The sequence below is a fragment of the Rissa tridactyla genome, chromosome 7 (assembly GCF_028500815.1).
Source record: "Rissa tridactyla isolate bRisTri1 chromosome 7, bRisTri1.patW.cur.20221130, whole genome shotgun sequence".
Taxonomy (NCBI): Eukaryota; Metazoa; Chordata; class Aves; order Charadriiformes; family Laridae; genus Rissa; species Rissa tridactyla.
The window spans coordinates 53,067,844-53,083,204 of NC_071472.1; the positions used below are offsets into that span (position 1 = coordinate 53,067,844).

At 68.8% G+C, this 15,361-nt stretch overlaps 2 protein-coding genes across 2 annotated transcripts; both read left to right on the plus strand.

Annotated features, from left to right (window-relative positions):
- The first annotated feature begins 346 nt into the window (after positions 1–346).
- RSKR (ribosomal protein S6 kinase related) lies at positions 347–3,904 on the plus strand. The gene is made up of 12 exons (XM_054209723.1): positions 347–403; positions 494–691; positions 1,385–1,468; positions 1,558–1,626; positions 1,799–1,868; positions 2,611–2,718; positions 2,892–2,932; positions 3,024–3,051; positions 3,157–3,246; positions 3,318–3,406; positions 3,479–3,589; positions 3,683–3,904. Exons 1-12 carry the CDS (start codon positions 347–349, stop codon positions 3,902–3,904), a joined length of 1,167 nt encoding a protein of 388 aa, XP_054065698.1.
- Positions 3,905–6,308: 2,404 nt separating this feature from the next.
- On the plus strand, positions 6,309–13,498 carry SPAG5 (sperm associated antigen 5). The gene is made up of 22 exons (XM_054209187.1): positions 6,309–7,014; positions 7,102–7,294; positions 7,615–7,734; positions 7,866–7,958; positions 8,083–8,217; positions 8,513–8,632; positions 8,888–8,980; positions 9,186–9,320; positions 9,462–9,555; positions 9,633–9,726; positions 9,829–9,910; positions 10,357–10,490; positions 10,795–10,960; positions 11,128–11,299; positions 11,609–11,680; positions 11,834–11,957; positions 12,223–12,334; positions 12,565–12,645; positions 12,733–12,876; positions 13,024–13,098; positions 13,206–13,286; positions 13,364–13,498. The coding sequence occupies exons 2-22, from the start codon at positions 7,175–7,177 to the stop codon at positions 13,475–13,477; spliced, it is 2,361 nt and encodes a 786-aa protein (XP_054065162.1). The 5' UTR covers positions 6,309–7,014; positions 7,102–7,174; the 3' UTR covers positions 13,478–13,498.
- The last annotated feature ends 1,863 nt before the right edge of the window (positions 13,499–15,361 follow it).

The window sequence follows — 15,361 nt, forward strand, 5'->3', positions numbered from 1 at the left end:
CAGTGGGGGCTGCCGGTATCGCAGAGCCGGGGTCCAGCAAGTGGGATGCAAAGGGACGACGGGTGGTTGAAGGGGGAAACCCCAAGGTGTGCAAGGGGGGTCCCGGGGCGTGTGCCCTGCTCGGAAATCGGGGAGGGGGTGTCAGTCACGGGTGGGGTGTCCCGGGGTGCAAGGACGAGCTCCGGTGCAGGGGGGTTGCGCGGGGTGGGGGGGGCGGCCCCGGTGCCCGGCCCCGGGGCTGGGGGTGGTCGCAGGCGGGCGGGGCGGGGCGGGGCGGGGCGGCGGGGTTATGTAAAGCGGCGGATTACCGGGGACCGGGCTCGGGGCGCGGCCGGGCGGCGCCGCGATGGGAGCAACGAGCAGCGGCCCCGGCCCGGCCCCGGCTCCGGTGCGGCCCCCCCAGGTGCGTGCGGCGGCGGCTCCGGGGGTCCTCACCGCCCCGGGGTCCCGTCCCCCCGCCGCCGCCCCGCTGACGCTGCCCCCGGTTCCGCAGGGCCGCGCCGTGGGGTCGTGGGTGCGGGCGCTGCTGGGCCGCGCCGGGTCGGTACCGGTACCGGGGTCGGGGCTCGCCCTGGCCCCGCGGGGCCCCGCCGAGGAGCCGCCGCTGCCCGGTTGGCCGCTGCCGCAGCTCGTCTCGCTTTTCCTGCCGGAGTTCCCCGTCCGCCCCTCCGCCCGCCAGCAGCAGCTCAAGGTGCCGTCCCGGCCCCCCTCCCCCTAATGTCTCACCCTCCTAACGGGGTCCCCAACCATCCTACCGGAGCGCCGATTCATCCCGCCCCGGCAGCTCCGAGAGCCCTAACGGGTCGCCTCACACCCCATAGCGGGGTCCCCGCACGTCCTACCGGGGTCCCCCAGCGCCCCGCACATCCTCCCCGAGCGTCCTCCCGCGCCGTCCGTGCATCCCCTGCCGCCGTCCCGGGACTACCGACCGTCTTACCGGCTCTCCCCGCACGCCGTGCCGGGTCCCTGCGCATCCTACCGGCGTCCCCGGCCGTCCCACCGGGTCCCCTTCTACCCCCGCCGGGTCCCCGCGCCCCGTGTCGAGTCTCTGTGCGTTCCACCGGGGTCCCTCTGTACCCTACCGGAGTCCCCGTGCGCCCTACCGCGGTCCCGCTGCATCCTGCCCGCATCCACAGCCGCCGTGCTCGGGTCCCCATGTCCCTGTCCCCCGTCCCCACGTCCCTGTCCCCCGTCCCCACGTGCCCCATACTGGGTCCCCCTGCATCCCACTGGGGTCCCTATAGCGTCCTCCTGGTCCCCGTGTGTCCCCACCGCCTGCCTCGGGTGCCCTGTGCCGCCCCACGCAGGACCCCGCACCCTGTCCCACCCTGAGCACCCCCATCCGTGGGGTGCTCAGACCCTGCTCCCCCCTCCCCGCCCCTAGATCCTGGGTTTCGTGGCCAAAGGCTCCTTCGGGACCATCCTCAAAGTGCTGGACTGTGGACGGGAGAAGGTCTGCGCCGTCAAGGTGGGTGCTGTACCCTAGGGTCCAGGGGTGTGCCCCGCCCGCCTCTGGTCCCATTGATGGCCCCTCGCCCCCCACCCCCCCCCCCCCAGGTCGTGCCCAAAGTGGAGGTGCTGCGCCGTGACACCCTCAAGCAGTGCAAGGAAGAAGTCAGCATCCAGGTTAGGGGGGGTCCAAGGGGGACCCCAGCCCATGGGGAGGGGTTCAGGGTGGTTGTGGGGGTGGCAGGAGGCTGCTGGGGATGAGGAGGGAGGGTGGCAGGAGTGGGATCCCCGGTCCCCCCTGCCCCCCCCACCCCAGGGGCCGCTCACCCTCTCTGCTTTGTGTCCCCAGAGACAGGTCAGGCACCCGTTTGTCCACGGCCTGGGGGACAGCTGGCAGGGCCAGCGCCACCTCTTCATCAGTGAGTGACCATCTGCCCGTGGGCTCGCCCTGCCTTCCCCCCCCTCCTTGCTCAAGCACGTGTCCTCGCCGCCCGCACACGTGTCCCCGCACACGCGCACACTCCCCCCGCGCTGCCCGCTGCCCCGCGGGGATCCAGGCGCTCAGCTGCTGGCTCCCACTGTGGGGACCGAGGGGACAGGGATGGGGATGAGCCACAGTGGGGCGGGCACCAGTGTGGGGGTGAATGAGGTGCCCCAGCCCCAGTGCCTGCCTGGCCCTGGTGGCCCTGATGGCCGTGCCACCTAGGTGCCCACATAGCTTGTGCCTGTGTGACCCTGGGGACTGTGTCACTTTGGTACCTGCGTGGCCACGATGCCTGTGCCACCTTGGAGCTCACGTGGCCCTGATGCTTGTGTGTTCCCAGTATTCACATGGCTCTGGTGCCCATGTCACCATGGTACATGTCCCGGGTACTCGCATGCTCCCACGCTGCTTTAGTCATGCCCATGTCACCTTAGTACGTGGTCCTGGTGCCCATGTTGAATCTTGTGCCATCTCGGTGTGAGTGTGGTCCTGGTGCTTGTGCCACCTCGCTGGCCTTATGGCCCCGGTGTTTGCATCCCCTTGGTACATGGCCCTGGTGCCCATGTCACCTTGGTGCATGGCTCCAGTGACCCACCTGGCCCCTCGTGCCCGTGCCGCCCCGGTGCCCGTGCCCCTTGTGCCAGCCCATGGGTAAAGCACGTCGACCATCCCGGCAGTGTGCACCTACTGCAGCACCGGAGACCTGCATGCCCTGTGGCGCGCCATCGGGCGCTTCGCCGAGGCCACCATCCGCCTGTTCGCTGCCGAGCTGGTGCTGGTGCTGGGTGAGTGGCCCACCATGCTGGGGACAGCCACCCCTGTCCCCACCAATGGGGACCCACAGGCAGGGTCAGCCGTCCCCAGGGGTGGGCAGCTGCCTGCCGGGTGCCGGCGGGGTGGCAGTGGGCATCGTGCAGGAAGGGGACCCATCGCTCTGACCACTCCGTCTTCTCCCCAGTGTATCTCCACGACCTGGGCATCGTGCACAGAGACGTGAAGGTGGGTGGCAGCGGGGCTTGGGGGGCTGTAGGGGGGGGTCTCCAAACCCCCCTGGCATGGAGAGGCCACACTAGTCCCTGTCTCATTTCAGATGGAGAACATCCTCCTGGATGAGAGAGGTAAGAGTCTGGTGACACTGGTGTGGGGACATCCCATCCGTGGGGATGCCCAGTCCACAGGGACGCCCCCTCCATGGGGCCCCCACGCAGTGTCTCACCCCACAGGACACCTCAAACTCACTGACTTTGGCCTCTCCCGGCACCTGCAGTGGGGGGAGCGAGCCCACACCATCTGCGGCACCCTGCAGTACATGGGTAAGGGGGCAGCGGGGGGCTGCGGTGGGGGGCACAGCCCCACCAGGCAACTCACCCGCTCATCCCCACAGCCCCGGAGGTGCTGAGCGGGGGGCCCTACAGCCACGCAGCCGACTGGTGGTCCCTAGGAGTCCTGCTCTTCGCCCTGGCCAGCGGGGAGGTGAGGACCGGGGGGACAAGGGGGAATAGGGGCACCCCATGGAGCCCCTAAATTCAATCCCTGCCCCCCCAGTTCCCCGTGGCACCGGCAGGGGACCATGTGGCCATGTTGGAGCGTGTGAAGCAGAGCAGCTACGAGAGCCCACCCACGGTCAGCCCCGCGCTGGCCCGGCTGCTCGCCGAGGTAACCCTCGGGCTGGGATGTTGGGGTCCCCACTGGCCCCCCCAGGCTGGATGTCGGAGTCCCCACCTCTCACTGTCCTCCCTCTGTCCCCAGCTGCTGTGCCACAACCCCCTGTACCGCCTGCGCTACCTCCACCACTTCCAGGGCCACCCCTTCTTCCGCGGGGTGGCCTTCGACGCCGACCTGCTGCAGAAGGACCCGGTGGCGGTGGCCGTGTCCCCCCGTCCCCCCGAGCAGCCCCCACCCGACCCCGCCACCTTCGCCGACTTCGACTGCGACCTCGCCGCCCCCCCGGGCCGGCCCTGGCCTGGCTGAGCCACCGCGGCCGGGAACCCCGGCATCGCTCAGGGACATGCCCCCCCCCCCCCCCGCCCCACCCCGCCAAAACCCGGCAGCGGGTCGGACCCTGCTGGGCCGGGTCCCCCCCCCACCCCAACGCTGTACCTCTCCCCGCGGGAGCAATAAACCCCAGAGCCGCGGGCACCGTTGCGGGGGCTGCCCTGACCCCTGCGGGACCCCCGGGGAGGGGAGCGGGACCCTGGGGGGGGTGGGAAATAGGACACCCGGGGGGAGTGTGTGCGGGGCTGGCGTTTCCCCCCCCCCCCCCCCCTTGGGTCTGGGCGGGCGCGGGGGGCTGGTTCCCTTGGTACCGGCGCGGGGGAGCCCCCGGTGTGCGGGGGGAGCTGGGCCCTTCCCGTTATCCCCCCCACGCCCCGCGGTGCTCGGCGCTGCACAGCGCCGTTGGGGCGGGGCCGCGCGTGAGGCCCCGCCCACGCCCTCCCGCCCACCAATCGGCCGCGGCCCCGCCTCTAACCACCGCCCCCGTGGAGGGTGACGCGTGCCGCTGAGCAGCCAATCGCAGCGGCGCCTGGTTTTCAAACGGGCGGTGGCGGCAGCGCGCGGGGAGGGGCGGGGCCAGACCGGGACCGGAGCCGAGAGTGGGACCGGTACCGGGCCATGCGGGCCGCACGGACCCCGGCCGTGAGTGCAGCCCGGCGCCGGGGGGGCTCGGCACGGGGTGGGCGGGGGCGGGAGTGGACGGGCGGAAGGACCGACGGACCGACGGACGGACACTGGTTTGCGCGTCCCGGTGGGGCGGCTCGAAGAGCCCCGTGGGTTGGGTTGGGGGGGGGGGTGTCCCAGCGGGGCGGCCCCGGGTGTGTCGGGGTGGCTGTGGGGGCGGCGGGCTGGAGCGCTCCTGGTACCTGTGGATGTGTTTGCGGCGGGGGGGTGTGTGTGCCGCCGCCGGTGGTGCCGTCGGTGACCCCCGGTGCTTCCCCCCCAACACACACCTCGCCCCCCAGGCGCAGCAGCGGCCCCGGCGCACCCCCCTGCAGGAGCTGCGGCTGCAGCCGGGCGCCGAGCGCACAAGCCTCACCCCCCTGCTCCGCCGCCTGCGGCTCAAGGTCGGTGTGGGGACGGGGGGGGGGGTTGTGCGTGGAGTAATAGGAAGGGATGCTGGGGTGTACCGGAACTGGGTATACTGGGAGGGGGGGGGGTGGTTCCAGGGCAGTGGGGGGACAGGTGTAGGCATTGGGGTGGGGGAAGTGGGGAGGCCGGGGGAAACGGCTATGGGGTGCTGGGGGGGCAGGGCAAGGGCAGTCCTGACCCTCCCACCCCCCCCAAATGTCCCGTAGGACCATGACTGTGCCACCCCAGTGTCCTGCGCCCGGGGGCCCCCCAGCAGCACCATCCCGTGGCCCCCCAGGACTACAACCTGGGGGCCCAGCGCCTCCGAGACCCCCACGACTCCCACCCTGAAGCCTGGTGCCCCCGAGCCCCTCGGCAATCCCAGTTTGGTGCCCGGTGCCCTGCAGCCCCCCAGCAGCACCAGCCTGGAGCCCCCTGGTAGTTCCACTCCAAGGTCCAGCCCCCCAGAGCCCCCTGGCAGCGCTGTGCCGGCCCCCCTGTGCACCCCCAGCCCAGGACTTGGCACCCCAGAGCCCCCCAGCAACGTTGTGCCAGCCCCTATATGTAGCTCTGTCCCGGGGCCGTACACACCAGAGGCCCCCAGCAACACTGTGCCAGCCCCCCTGTGTAGCCCCACCCTGGAGCCCCCCGGCAGCACCGTGCCAGCCCCACTGTGCAGCCCCCTTCCAGGGCCCAGCCCCTCAGAGCCCCCCGGCAGCACCATACCAGCCCCCATGTGCAGCCCCAGCCCCCCAGAGCCCCCTAGCAGCACCATGCCAGCCCCTATATGTAGCTCTGTCCTGGAGCCATGCACCCCAGAGCCCCCCAGCAACAGCGTGCCAGCCCCCCTGTGCAGCCCCATCGTGGGGTCCAGCTCCCCAGAGCCCCCCGGCAGCACCGTGCCAGCCCCCCTGTGCAGCCCCATCGTGGGGTCCAGCTCCCCAGAGCCCCCCGGCAGCACCATGCCAGCCCCCCTGTGCAGCCCCATCGTGGGGTCCAGCTCCCCAGAGCCCCCCGGCAGCACCGTGCCAGCCCCCCTGTGCAGTCCCGTCCTGGGGTCCAGCAGCCTGGAGCCCCCCAGCAGCCCTGTGCCAGCCCCCACGTGTAGCTCTATCCCAGGACCGCGCACACCAGAGCCCCCCAGCAATACCATGCCGGCTCCCCTGTGCAACCCCATCCCAGGGCCCAGTCCCTCGGAGCCCCCCGGCAGCACCGTGCCAGCCCTGATGTGTAGCTCCATCCTGGGGCCGTGCACCCCCGAGCCCCCCGGCAGCGCCTCCCCCGTCCCCCCTGGCATCATCAGCTCAGTGCCTTGCACCCCAAACTCCCTGGGCAGCACCACTCTAGCATCCTGCACCCCCGGGACCCCTGTCAGTGCCAGCCCGGCCTCCTGCACCCCAGGCCCCCCCGGCACCAGCTCCACCCCACAGGAAGCTCCCTTCCACGGCTGGCGCATGGTGCCCACCGACCTCTCCTGCAGCCCCGTGGCTACCGAGCCCTCGGCTGGAGATGGGAGTTCGGGTCCCTCACCTTGCCAGGACACCCCTGAGGGTACCCAGTCCCCAGCCTCCGCCCCCCCAGAGCAGGACCCCTCCGGACCCCCTCCCACGGAGGCAGATAGGTCTGAGCATGATGGATTGGAGGCAACGGCCACCCCCGTCCCCTCGCCCGAGGTGGCCCCGGGTGCTGTGTCCTGGGTGTTGCCGCTGGTGTGGCTGGAGAAGAGCCTCAATGCCTCGTCCCTGCTGGAGTCCCTGCGGCACAGCCTGCCCCTGCCCGCCCCGCGGCGGGACGCCGGCACCAGCGTCACCCCGGTGTCCACCGCGGTGGCCGGCACCAGCGTCACCCCTGTGTCCACCGCGGTGGCTGGCACCAGCGTCACACCCATGCCCACTGCGGTCGCTGGCACCTTCATGACCCCCCGGGACCTGCGGGAGAGGAGCACGAACACATCTGTGGGCGGCCCCCCCCTGCGCCAAGGACAGCGCTGCCGAAACGGACTCCCTGCTCTGGCAGTAAGTGTGGGGACATGCCCCCCCTGGATGAGGCTGTGGCACCCACGGGCCATCCCTTCCCCAAGCCCCCCCTCTCTCTGTCCCCAGCTGTCCCCGTGAGCAGCTGAAGTCCCTGCCGCGGGCAGAGCTGGAGGGGCGGCTGGAGAGCACCCTCATCATCATGGAAGCCCTCTCCCTCCGGCTGCGCGACTGGCAGGAGAGCCAGCGCCCGCTGCCCGGCGTGGGACCGGCTGAGCAGAGGGATGCGCTCACGCAGACGGATGTCACCCACCCCAAAGCGGTAAGAGTCCTCACTGGGGCGATGCCACCCAGTTCTGTGTGGCCTAGGTGCTGTGACAGTGCCCACGTGCTGCCGGCAGGACGGTGGCTCCGGCTGCAGCGCAGCCCGGCGGAGCAGAAGTAAAGCAGGGCTGCTGGGGCATCACGTCCCCAGCTTAACCCGCTATTTTTGCTGGATTTGAATCCTTTGCGCGGGGAAACAGCCCTGGCACACATGGGTAGGGGTGGATGGGAGGTGTCACAGCCAAATGGCTCTCGCTGGACCCCAGGGTGGAGCCGGGCTGGTGCGAAGCCCCCTCCGCTCTGCCCGGATGCCCTTAGGAGGAGGAGATCTACCGCAACCTCTACCTCGAGCTGTGGAAGAAAACGGAGGCTCTGCAGCGGCAGCAGGGAGCGGAGCAGGACCTGCGGCGAGAGCTGGAGCTGGCCGCCACGGGGATGGTGCGTCTCAGCCGGCTGGCATGCGATGAGTGTGCCGGGTCTCAGCCAGGCAGGGCACACATGTGCCCGACGTTGCCTGTGCCGGCTCCGGGAGCACTGCCTGAGCGCCGGTGCCCTTGTCCCTTCCCCAGAGCGCCTGGAGCAGTCAGAGCCTCCTGTTTCGGAGCCTCGCGGATGACGCCTTTCAGAGGTTGCAGGATGAGCAGGGAGCCCTCTCCCAGCAGGTGAGACCCCGTGCAGCCAGGCTGGCCCTCCTCTCCCGCAGTTTTCAGGCAATGCTGGCACTGCCGGCACACACGGCAGCTGTCGGCTATACCCGGTGCCTCCCGGCACTGTCTCCCCTTGCAGCGGGAGGCGGTGAGGACTCTGGTGTCGCGGTGCCGGGCTGTACTGGAGAGCGTGCCCGACAAGCTGCGGAGCTGCCTGGAGGAGCGGGATGCCATGAGGCAGCGAGCGGACAAAGCCATCCGAGCCAAGGAGGAGGTAGGGGGGCAGCCAGTGGGGGCGATTGGGGCAGGCTCTGCTGTCCCCATGCCTTTGGTGGGGCATCCTGCGTCTGCCCATCTCCAGGGCATGAAGATCTCTCTGGCATCCCAGGGGAAAAGCCCGATGTGGTCCTGGAAGTGCTTGTGGCTGCCTGGGGCGGCTGGAGCTCTTGGGATGGGATTTTGGCTCGGGCTGTGTCCTGCTGGGAGCGGGAGCAGCAGCGTGTGGGGATGGCTCCTGGGATTGCCCCTCTTGTGACACCACGCCTGGAGCATCATCCTTCCCTCGGCAGGGAGATCGCTTCCTGGAGGCCTTCCGTGCCCATGCCAGCGCCCAGATTAGTGCCCGCGACCAGAGCCTGGCCTCCCAGCGAGAGCTGGGCACGCTGCTGGCAGACGCCATCGACGTGCAGGTACTGAGCGGGTGGGCACCTCCAGCTGCCTCCCACCTGGGTCTTTGGGGGGCTGGAAGGGACCTCCCCACATCCTGAGCTTGGGTGATGCTCTGAGCAGTGGTCTGCCATGGGCTCGGGTCCACCAGAGGTTTCTTGGCACTGCTGGGAAGCTGCCACAAATCCGGCCTCGGGGCTGGCGCTCGCTTCCCTCCGCAGCCATGGAATGCGGTTTTTCCACCGTGGCAGCGCTGACCCATCTCTCCTGCCCCACAGGCATCCCTGGCTGCCGAGGCTCGGTCTTTCCGGGAATTCATAGATGTCACCTTTGAAAACATGGAGAAGGAAAGGAGAGCCCTGGACGCGGAGGTGAGGGGCGTCCCGCTGGGGGCTGGCGGTAGGCTCAGCCCCTCGCCTTCCCTTCCCCCTGCCCCGCAGCCCTTCGTGCCCTGGGTGCCGCGGGCAGCCTGGCTGCCAGCCCCATCCCTGGCCACGCAACGGGGCAGTGCCACCACCAGCCGTCACGGCTGCGCTGCCCTGGCCCTGAGGCTGACTGTGCCGTGTCCCCTCGCAGCGGGAGGCGGTGAGGACCCTGGTGTCACGGTGCCGGGCTGTGCTGGAGAACGTGCCCGGCAAGCTGCAGGGCTGCCTAGAGGAGCGGGATGCCATGAGGCAACAAGCGGAGGAAGCTCTTCAAGCCAAGGAGGAGGTAGGGGGGTGCCTTGTGCTGAGCAGTGCCTGGGGGTGGCCGGGGTGCTCTCCTGCGGCCCGGCTGACCCCAGGCGTGGGGGTCCCCTTGTTGTGGGAACGCCCCATGGGGAAGAGCACGGTGGGCACGGTGTCTCTGCAGGCATCCGGCCAGCTGGAGGAGAACGCGGTGGCCCTGCGGGATGCGGAGGCTCAACTGGAGCAGCTGACGGTGGCCAACTCGCGCCTCAGCACAGGTAGGGGTGGGTGACGTGGGGGCTGGACCTGCCCCTGTCCTGTCCCCCTCCGACGCTGATGGCTCTGCCCCTCGCAGACCTGAGCTCCGTGATGACAAAACTGGCCAGCGTGGAGCAGGAGCGGGATACGCTGCAGCAGGAGAACGAGAAGCAGTGGGAGGAGGTGGCCCGGTGGGTCTGAGCCCTTGGGGCAGGGCATTGGCCCCCCCTCTCTTCCCCATAGCCACCCCCTGCCACCCCGCGGCACCCCCTGACCCCGTCCCGTCCCGGCAGGCTGGCGCAGCAGAGGGACGCCCTGCAGCAGGAGTGCAACGGGCTCTTCCAGGAGCTGCGGGAGGCGACCGAGTGCCGGGAGGTAGGAGCTGCCTGACCCTGCCCGCGCCGTCATGTGCTGCCGGTCCCCGTCACGGCCTGGCGGCATCGCTGGCAGCCGGCCAGGAGCGGGATTAGCCCTCCCGCGGTGGGGGATGAGCGCGGTGGGGGCGGTTGACAATCCTGCACGTAAGCGCTGCTCTCCATCCTGCCCGGCAGGGATTCCTGGGTCGGAGGGGGGGTGTGGGGCGGGGATAACAGCTCTCTGGGATAATTCCCCCGGCTGCAGCCATGGTGCTGTCCCCAAGCCTGTCCGGTGTCCCTGGTAAACCACTCTTCTCCAGCGGTTGGTCTGTTAGGGGCAAAGCTGTCCCTTATTGGAAACAGCACCCCGAGGTGTGGGAGGGACCATGTTGGGGGTCCCAATGGGCCCCCTCGGGTCTCTGGCCGCTCATGACTGTGTCAACCCCCTCCTCCTCACTCTTGCAGTTCCTCGACCAGGAGAACCGCATGTCCCGCACGCAGCTGCTGGAGCTGGAGGCCAGGCAGAAGTCCTCGCTGGCCGCCCTGCAGGAGCGCAGCCTGCAGTACGAGGAGCTGATGGGCTCCCACCAGCGCCTGCGGTACCGACCCTGCTCACCATCTCCGCTTGAAACCCTCTATTTTGGGAAATTGAGCTCCTCCTGGGGGGGTGGGGGACACACAGTGGGGACGGGGCTCCAGTGGCTGCTGCCAAGCCCAGCGTGGTTGCCCAGGCAGGTGGGAGGGGCTATGGGGAAGCCCAGCAGACCCCATCTTGGGTGAAGGTGCCTAAATCTCTGGGGTTTGCACCCGCCCTGTGTCACAGTGGGAGGCAAGCATGTGAAATGTCCCCATGCCATGCCGAGGAGGGGGAAGGCTCCCACTGAGGCTGATGCCATCCCACAGGGAAGAGGAGGCTGCCCTCAGCCAGGAGCTGGAGAGCACCAAGGCCAAGCTCCGCGACTTGCAACTCAAGAGGGACAAAGTCTCCTGGTGCTCCACAGACATCATAGAGAGCAAGATGCGGCTGCAGGAGCTCGCCGACTGCCTCAAGGCCGCTCTGCAAGAGGAGGTAGGAGCCCAGCCCCAGGGTCAATGACAAGAAGGTGGCCCGGGGCGGGGGAACCAGACCCCTGTGACTCTCCATGGTGTGGCTTTGAGACCCCCCCAACTCGCTGGGGCAGTGCAGAACTGTTGCAAGCCGCGCTCCGGTGCTGTGCTCTCCCTCCCCTCCTGAAGGATGAAGATGCCCCATCAAGAAGCAGAGCCTGGACCCCGGCTCCACGGACACCGAGCTGGCAGACACCCCGCCGTGCCTGGACCCCGGCGTGCCGCACGCCGGCGTGCCGTACCCCGTACCGCGCCGGGGACTCCTTCGTGGGCAGCGTCCTGAAAGCGGTGTCGTGGAAAGGTGAGGAGGCACCTGCTGGCTGGGTGCTGGGGGGGTCCCTGTGTGGGGATGGGGATTGCTCCTTCCCACGCTGGGAATGTGCATCGGAGCTGGAGAGGAGGAGATCCCAGTGCCATTCCCATGCCCTTCCCTGTGGATTCCCCAGTTGTTCCCGTGTGGCAGCCGTGGGCTGGGTCGCGGGTCCTGTGAGCAGCTGGGGTCTTATCTCTGAGCTCCCCGGGGCGGACGGGTGCGTGGGTGAGCTCTGGTCGTGTTCCCTGGGGCATGCAGGGCTGGGCACAGCAGGGACTCTGCCCTCTCATCTTGCAGATGTTGATGAAGCCGCCGGAGGTGGGAGTGCATTTACCAAGGACAAACCTGCCTCTACGCCAAAACCAATAGGTACTGGGGCTGTCACCCCGCCCTGGAGCCTGCTCTGAAGCTGCAGGGCTGCCCGCACCAGGGGACGAGCAGCCATGCCTTCCTGCTTGGCTCTGCGTCCCCTGGGGTTGACGTTCCCTCCGTGCCGCTCACGAGCCCCTGCCCTGCCTGCAGAGCCCGAGGAAGGTCTGCTGGAGAGCGTCAAGGAGCTGAGAGCCGTGGTCTCCAACCTCGCCATGCTGAGTTCCCGCATCCAGGAGCTGGAGCAGAGCGAGTTCAAGGCGCTGCAGAGAGAGATGTGAGTTCAGCAGGGGCTCGTGTCGAGGGCTGGGCATGGGCACCACTCTCCCGGGCACGGTATCTCCTGCGGGCAACCTGTCTGGGATCTGCCTCTTGTCCCAGCTCTGGGTTAGACCTCTCCTGCCATGGCTGGAAGGGCTTTTTCCAGCTGGTGGGGCTGGTGGGTTGGCCTCTCCTACCACAGGGCTGGTGGGATGCCCAGGATGGGGTTTGGTGCTGGGCACCATGTTCCCCACCGGCTCAGCCCCACTGTGCTCTCCCAGCTCCAACCTGCAGCTCCAGTTGGAGACGGTGACAGCCGAGAGCCAGGAGAAGATGGATGCCCAGGCTGCCACCATCGCCAAGCTGAACAAGGCACTGAGGGGCAAGCTAGAGGTGAGCCGGTGCCAGAAGTGGGCCAGCACTCACCCCAGGGCAGAGCCGAACTGGGACAGGCACTGATCTAGGACACGGAGGAATCTGGGTGACCGGCTCCGGTGATGCCCCATGGGTGCTCCTGGCTCGTCTGACCTTCTCAAACATGAGAAAACCCGCTCCACCCTGAGGTCCTGGGGGTGGCCAGGGCCAGGCGCTGTCTGACACCACTTCTTCCCCCCGCCCTGCAGAACGAGAAGGAGCTGCAGGACGTGGTGAAACAGCAGGAAGAGAAGATGCTGCAACTCATCGATAAGAGTGGGGAAGTCACGGTGTGTGATGGGGGCCTGGCTGGGCTGCGTGCCTGGGGGGTGCCAGCCATGGGACCCCTCTCAGCATCTCCTTTCTCCCCCCCTCAGCGGCTGAAGGGAGAGGTCTCCCAGCTGAAGCGCTCGCTCCAGCGCGCGGAGACGGAGGCCAAGGTGCTGTGGGAGGAGATGCGGGGGCAGGAGCCCAAGGTGGACGCTACCTACGTCCAGGAGCGAGTCCTGCTGCGGCAGGAGGTGAGGCCGGGGGGGCTGCCAGGGCTGCGGGCTCCTCGTATCACCACCCCTCTGTGGACAGGGGACCTCTCGAGACCTTGCTCCTTGAGCATAACCAGCGGGATGGCAGGGGAGAGCCTCCCACCCCAAGGCTCGCTCTTTTTGCAGGTGGACAAACTGCGGCTACTGCTCTTGGAGAAAGAGGATGAGAACCTGCTGCTCTCTGACAAGTACCAGGAGCAGGTACGGGGAGCCCCGAGGACCTACCCTGGCTCTAGTCCCCCCCCCACTCTCAGACACCTCCCTGACCAATTTTGGGGCAGGTTCCTGACAGACATCTCCCACCGCAGGTCCGAGGGCTGGAGCTGAGGCTCCAGCAGGCTCAGAAAATGCTGAGGACCCACGAGGAGATGCAGGAGAAGATGAAGGAGGTGAGGTTTGTGGTTCATCGCTCCCACCCCTTGCTGTGACTGTGTAGCCCTGGCACTAACGCTGCTCTCGTCCCCAGGTCCTGTCGGCTGTCCCTGAGGTGGCAGCGGGCTGCCAGGAGCTCCCCAGCCTGCTGCGGTACTTGGGCCTGAAGCTGGGCAGCGGCAGCAAGGAAGCGGCCGAGCCGCTATAGCCTGAAACCTTCCTGTTCTTAATGCTGTAATTATGTATTGAATAAAGTTTTGTTGGCATTTCACCCTGCCAGGTGCCTGCACGGAGGAAGCTTCTGGTGCCCTGGGTGGGGACAACTTCTCCAGCCTGCGCCGCCTCCACAGCTCCCTGCCACCCTCAGGCCTCTCCTCCTTGGCGGGGGGGACACGCATACCACCCGCCCCCCGCCCTGCTTGCTCTCAATAAGGCGCCGCGTTCCCCAGGCTCCCACCCTGCGGCCCTGGCAGCACCCGGGGCTGACCTAGCTTCCCTCCCCGGGCCCCCCCGCTCCTCCTCCTGCCCTAGATTCCCTCCTGCGGAGGGTATCGGAGGCTAGATCCTGCCCCCCGTCCCCCCCCCCCCCATCACGGGGCTGCGGGCCACACGCCTGTTGCGTGGGGATGGTTCCCCTCCCAGCGTGGATCCGGCATCCAGCATCCCCTGGGTCGCAGCGAGCTCTGTCTGCCAGGCACCGGGAGCTCCGCCAGCTCCTGCTCCCAACCCCCCCCTTGGCACCCGCTGCTGCATCGGGGATGGGGGGGGGGGGCTCCCTCAGGGCCACCCCTGCTCCCAGCACAGCTCCAGACTTACCTCCCTCCTTCCCTGCTAGGGCGTCTCCTGCGGGATCCCCCTCCCGGTGTTCCCGACCCCAAGGATGCTCCCTGCTGTCATGGGGGCCATGCGGCACCTCCCTCCCCCAGCATGGCCCAAAATAGCAGCGTTCAAACAAGTGCTCTGGTTTTTAATGGCCTGTTTCTTCTGCCGGGGGGTGGGGGGTGTGTGTAAATCACCTTCCCCTGCCCTCTGCCCCAGCATCGCCACCCTGTGTGGGGCGGGTGCTGTGACACCCAGGGTGCTGGCACCTTTATTTACCCCCGCACCCAGGAAATGGAGGTGTTTGGGATTGCGCCTCTATTTACCGGGTGCGTGGGTGGCTCGTGGGGAAGCAGCCCTTGCTGCTCCCTGGCATCGCTTCTCTCCCTGCTGTGGCTGTCACCCTGCTGGCAGGGGGTCAGATGTGGCCCCCCGAGACGAGGGGCTGGCAGTGGGGGCCCCCAGGCTGTGCCCGGCTCTGGGATGCGGGGGGGGATGCGTTCCCCTCCCTGGATCGGGGCCATGCGGGGTGGCTGAGCCCTCCTTTTACGGCGGGGATTCATCGGAGCACGGCCCTGGCAGCCGGCCCCGTGGGGTGAGCGGGGACACCGCTATTGTCCCTGCGCCGGCTCAGGGCGGCTTTTTGAGGGGGGGATTGGTCTCCTGCGGGAGCCCCCACCCTGTCCCAAGAGTCTGGAGCTCTGCGCTGCTGGGGCTTGGTCCTTGGAAGCAGAGGTGACGCGGCTGGGGACCCCGGCACAGCAAGTGGTGGGGTGGCGTGGTGGGGTCCCCAGCCTGAGGGTGGCACAGGGGGGTCCCTGACCCAGAGTTGGTGAGGGGAAGGTCCCTGTCTAGTTTGCAGCAGCAACAGGGTGGCACAGCGGGGTCCCCAGCAGCGGCAAGGGGGTGGCAGGGGGTGTCCCTACCCACAGCCAGGGACGGCACAGCAGGGTCCGTGGCACAGAGGGGTCTCCAGCAGCACCAGGGGATGGCACTGGGGTGGCACAGAGGGGTGCTGGGTGGCACGGGGGTCCCTGCCCACGATGGGGGGGGTGACTCAGTTGAGCCCTTGGCCGGGGTTGTGGGGGGCACAGAGGGGTCCCCACCATTAGTAGGGGGGTTGCAAAGGGGCGGCACAGCGGGGTCCCAGGTCGTCACCCTGTGGTCCCCACTAGCGGCAGGGGTTGCCGCCGGGGGGGGTGTGGGGGGGTGTCAGGCGGTGCGTGCGGCGGCGGCGGGGGGGGCGGAGCGGGCCGGGGGGGCCGGTCTTACC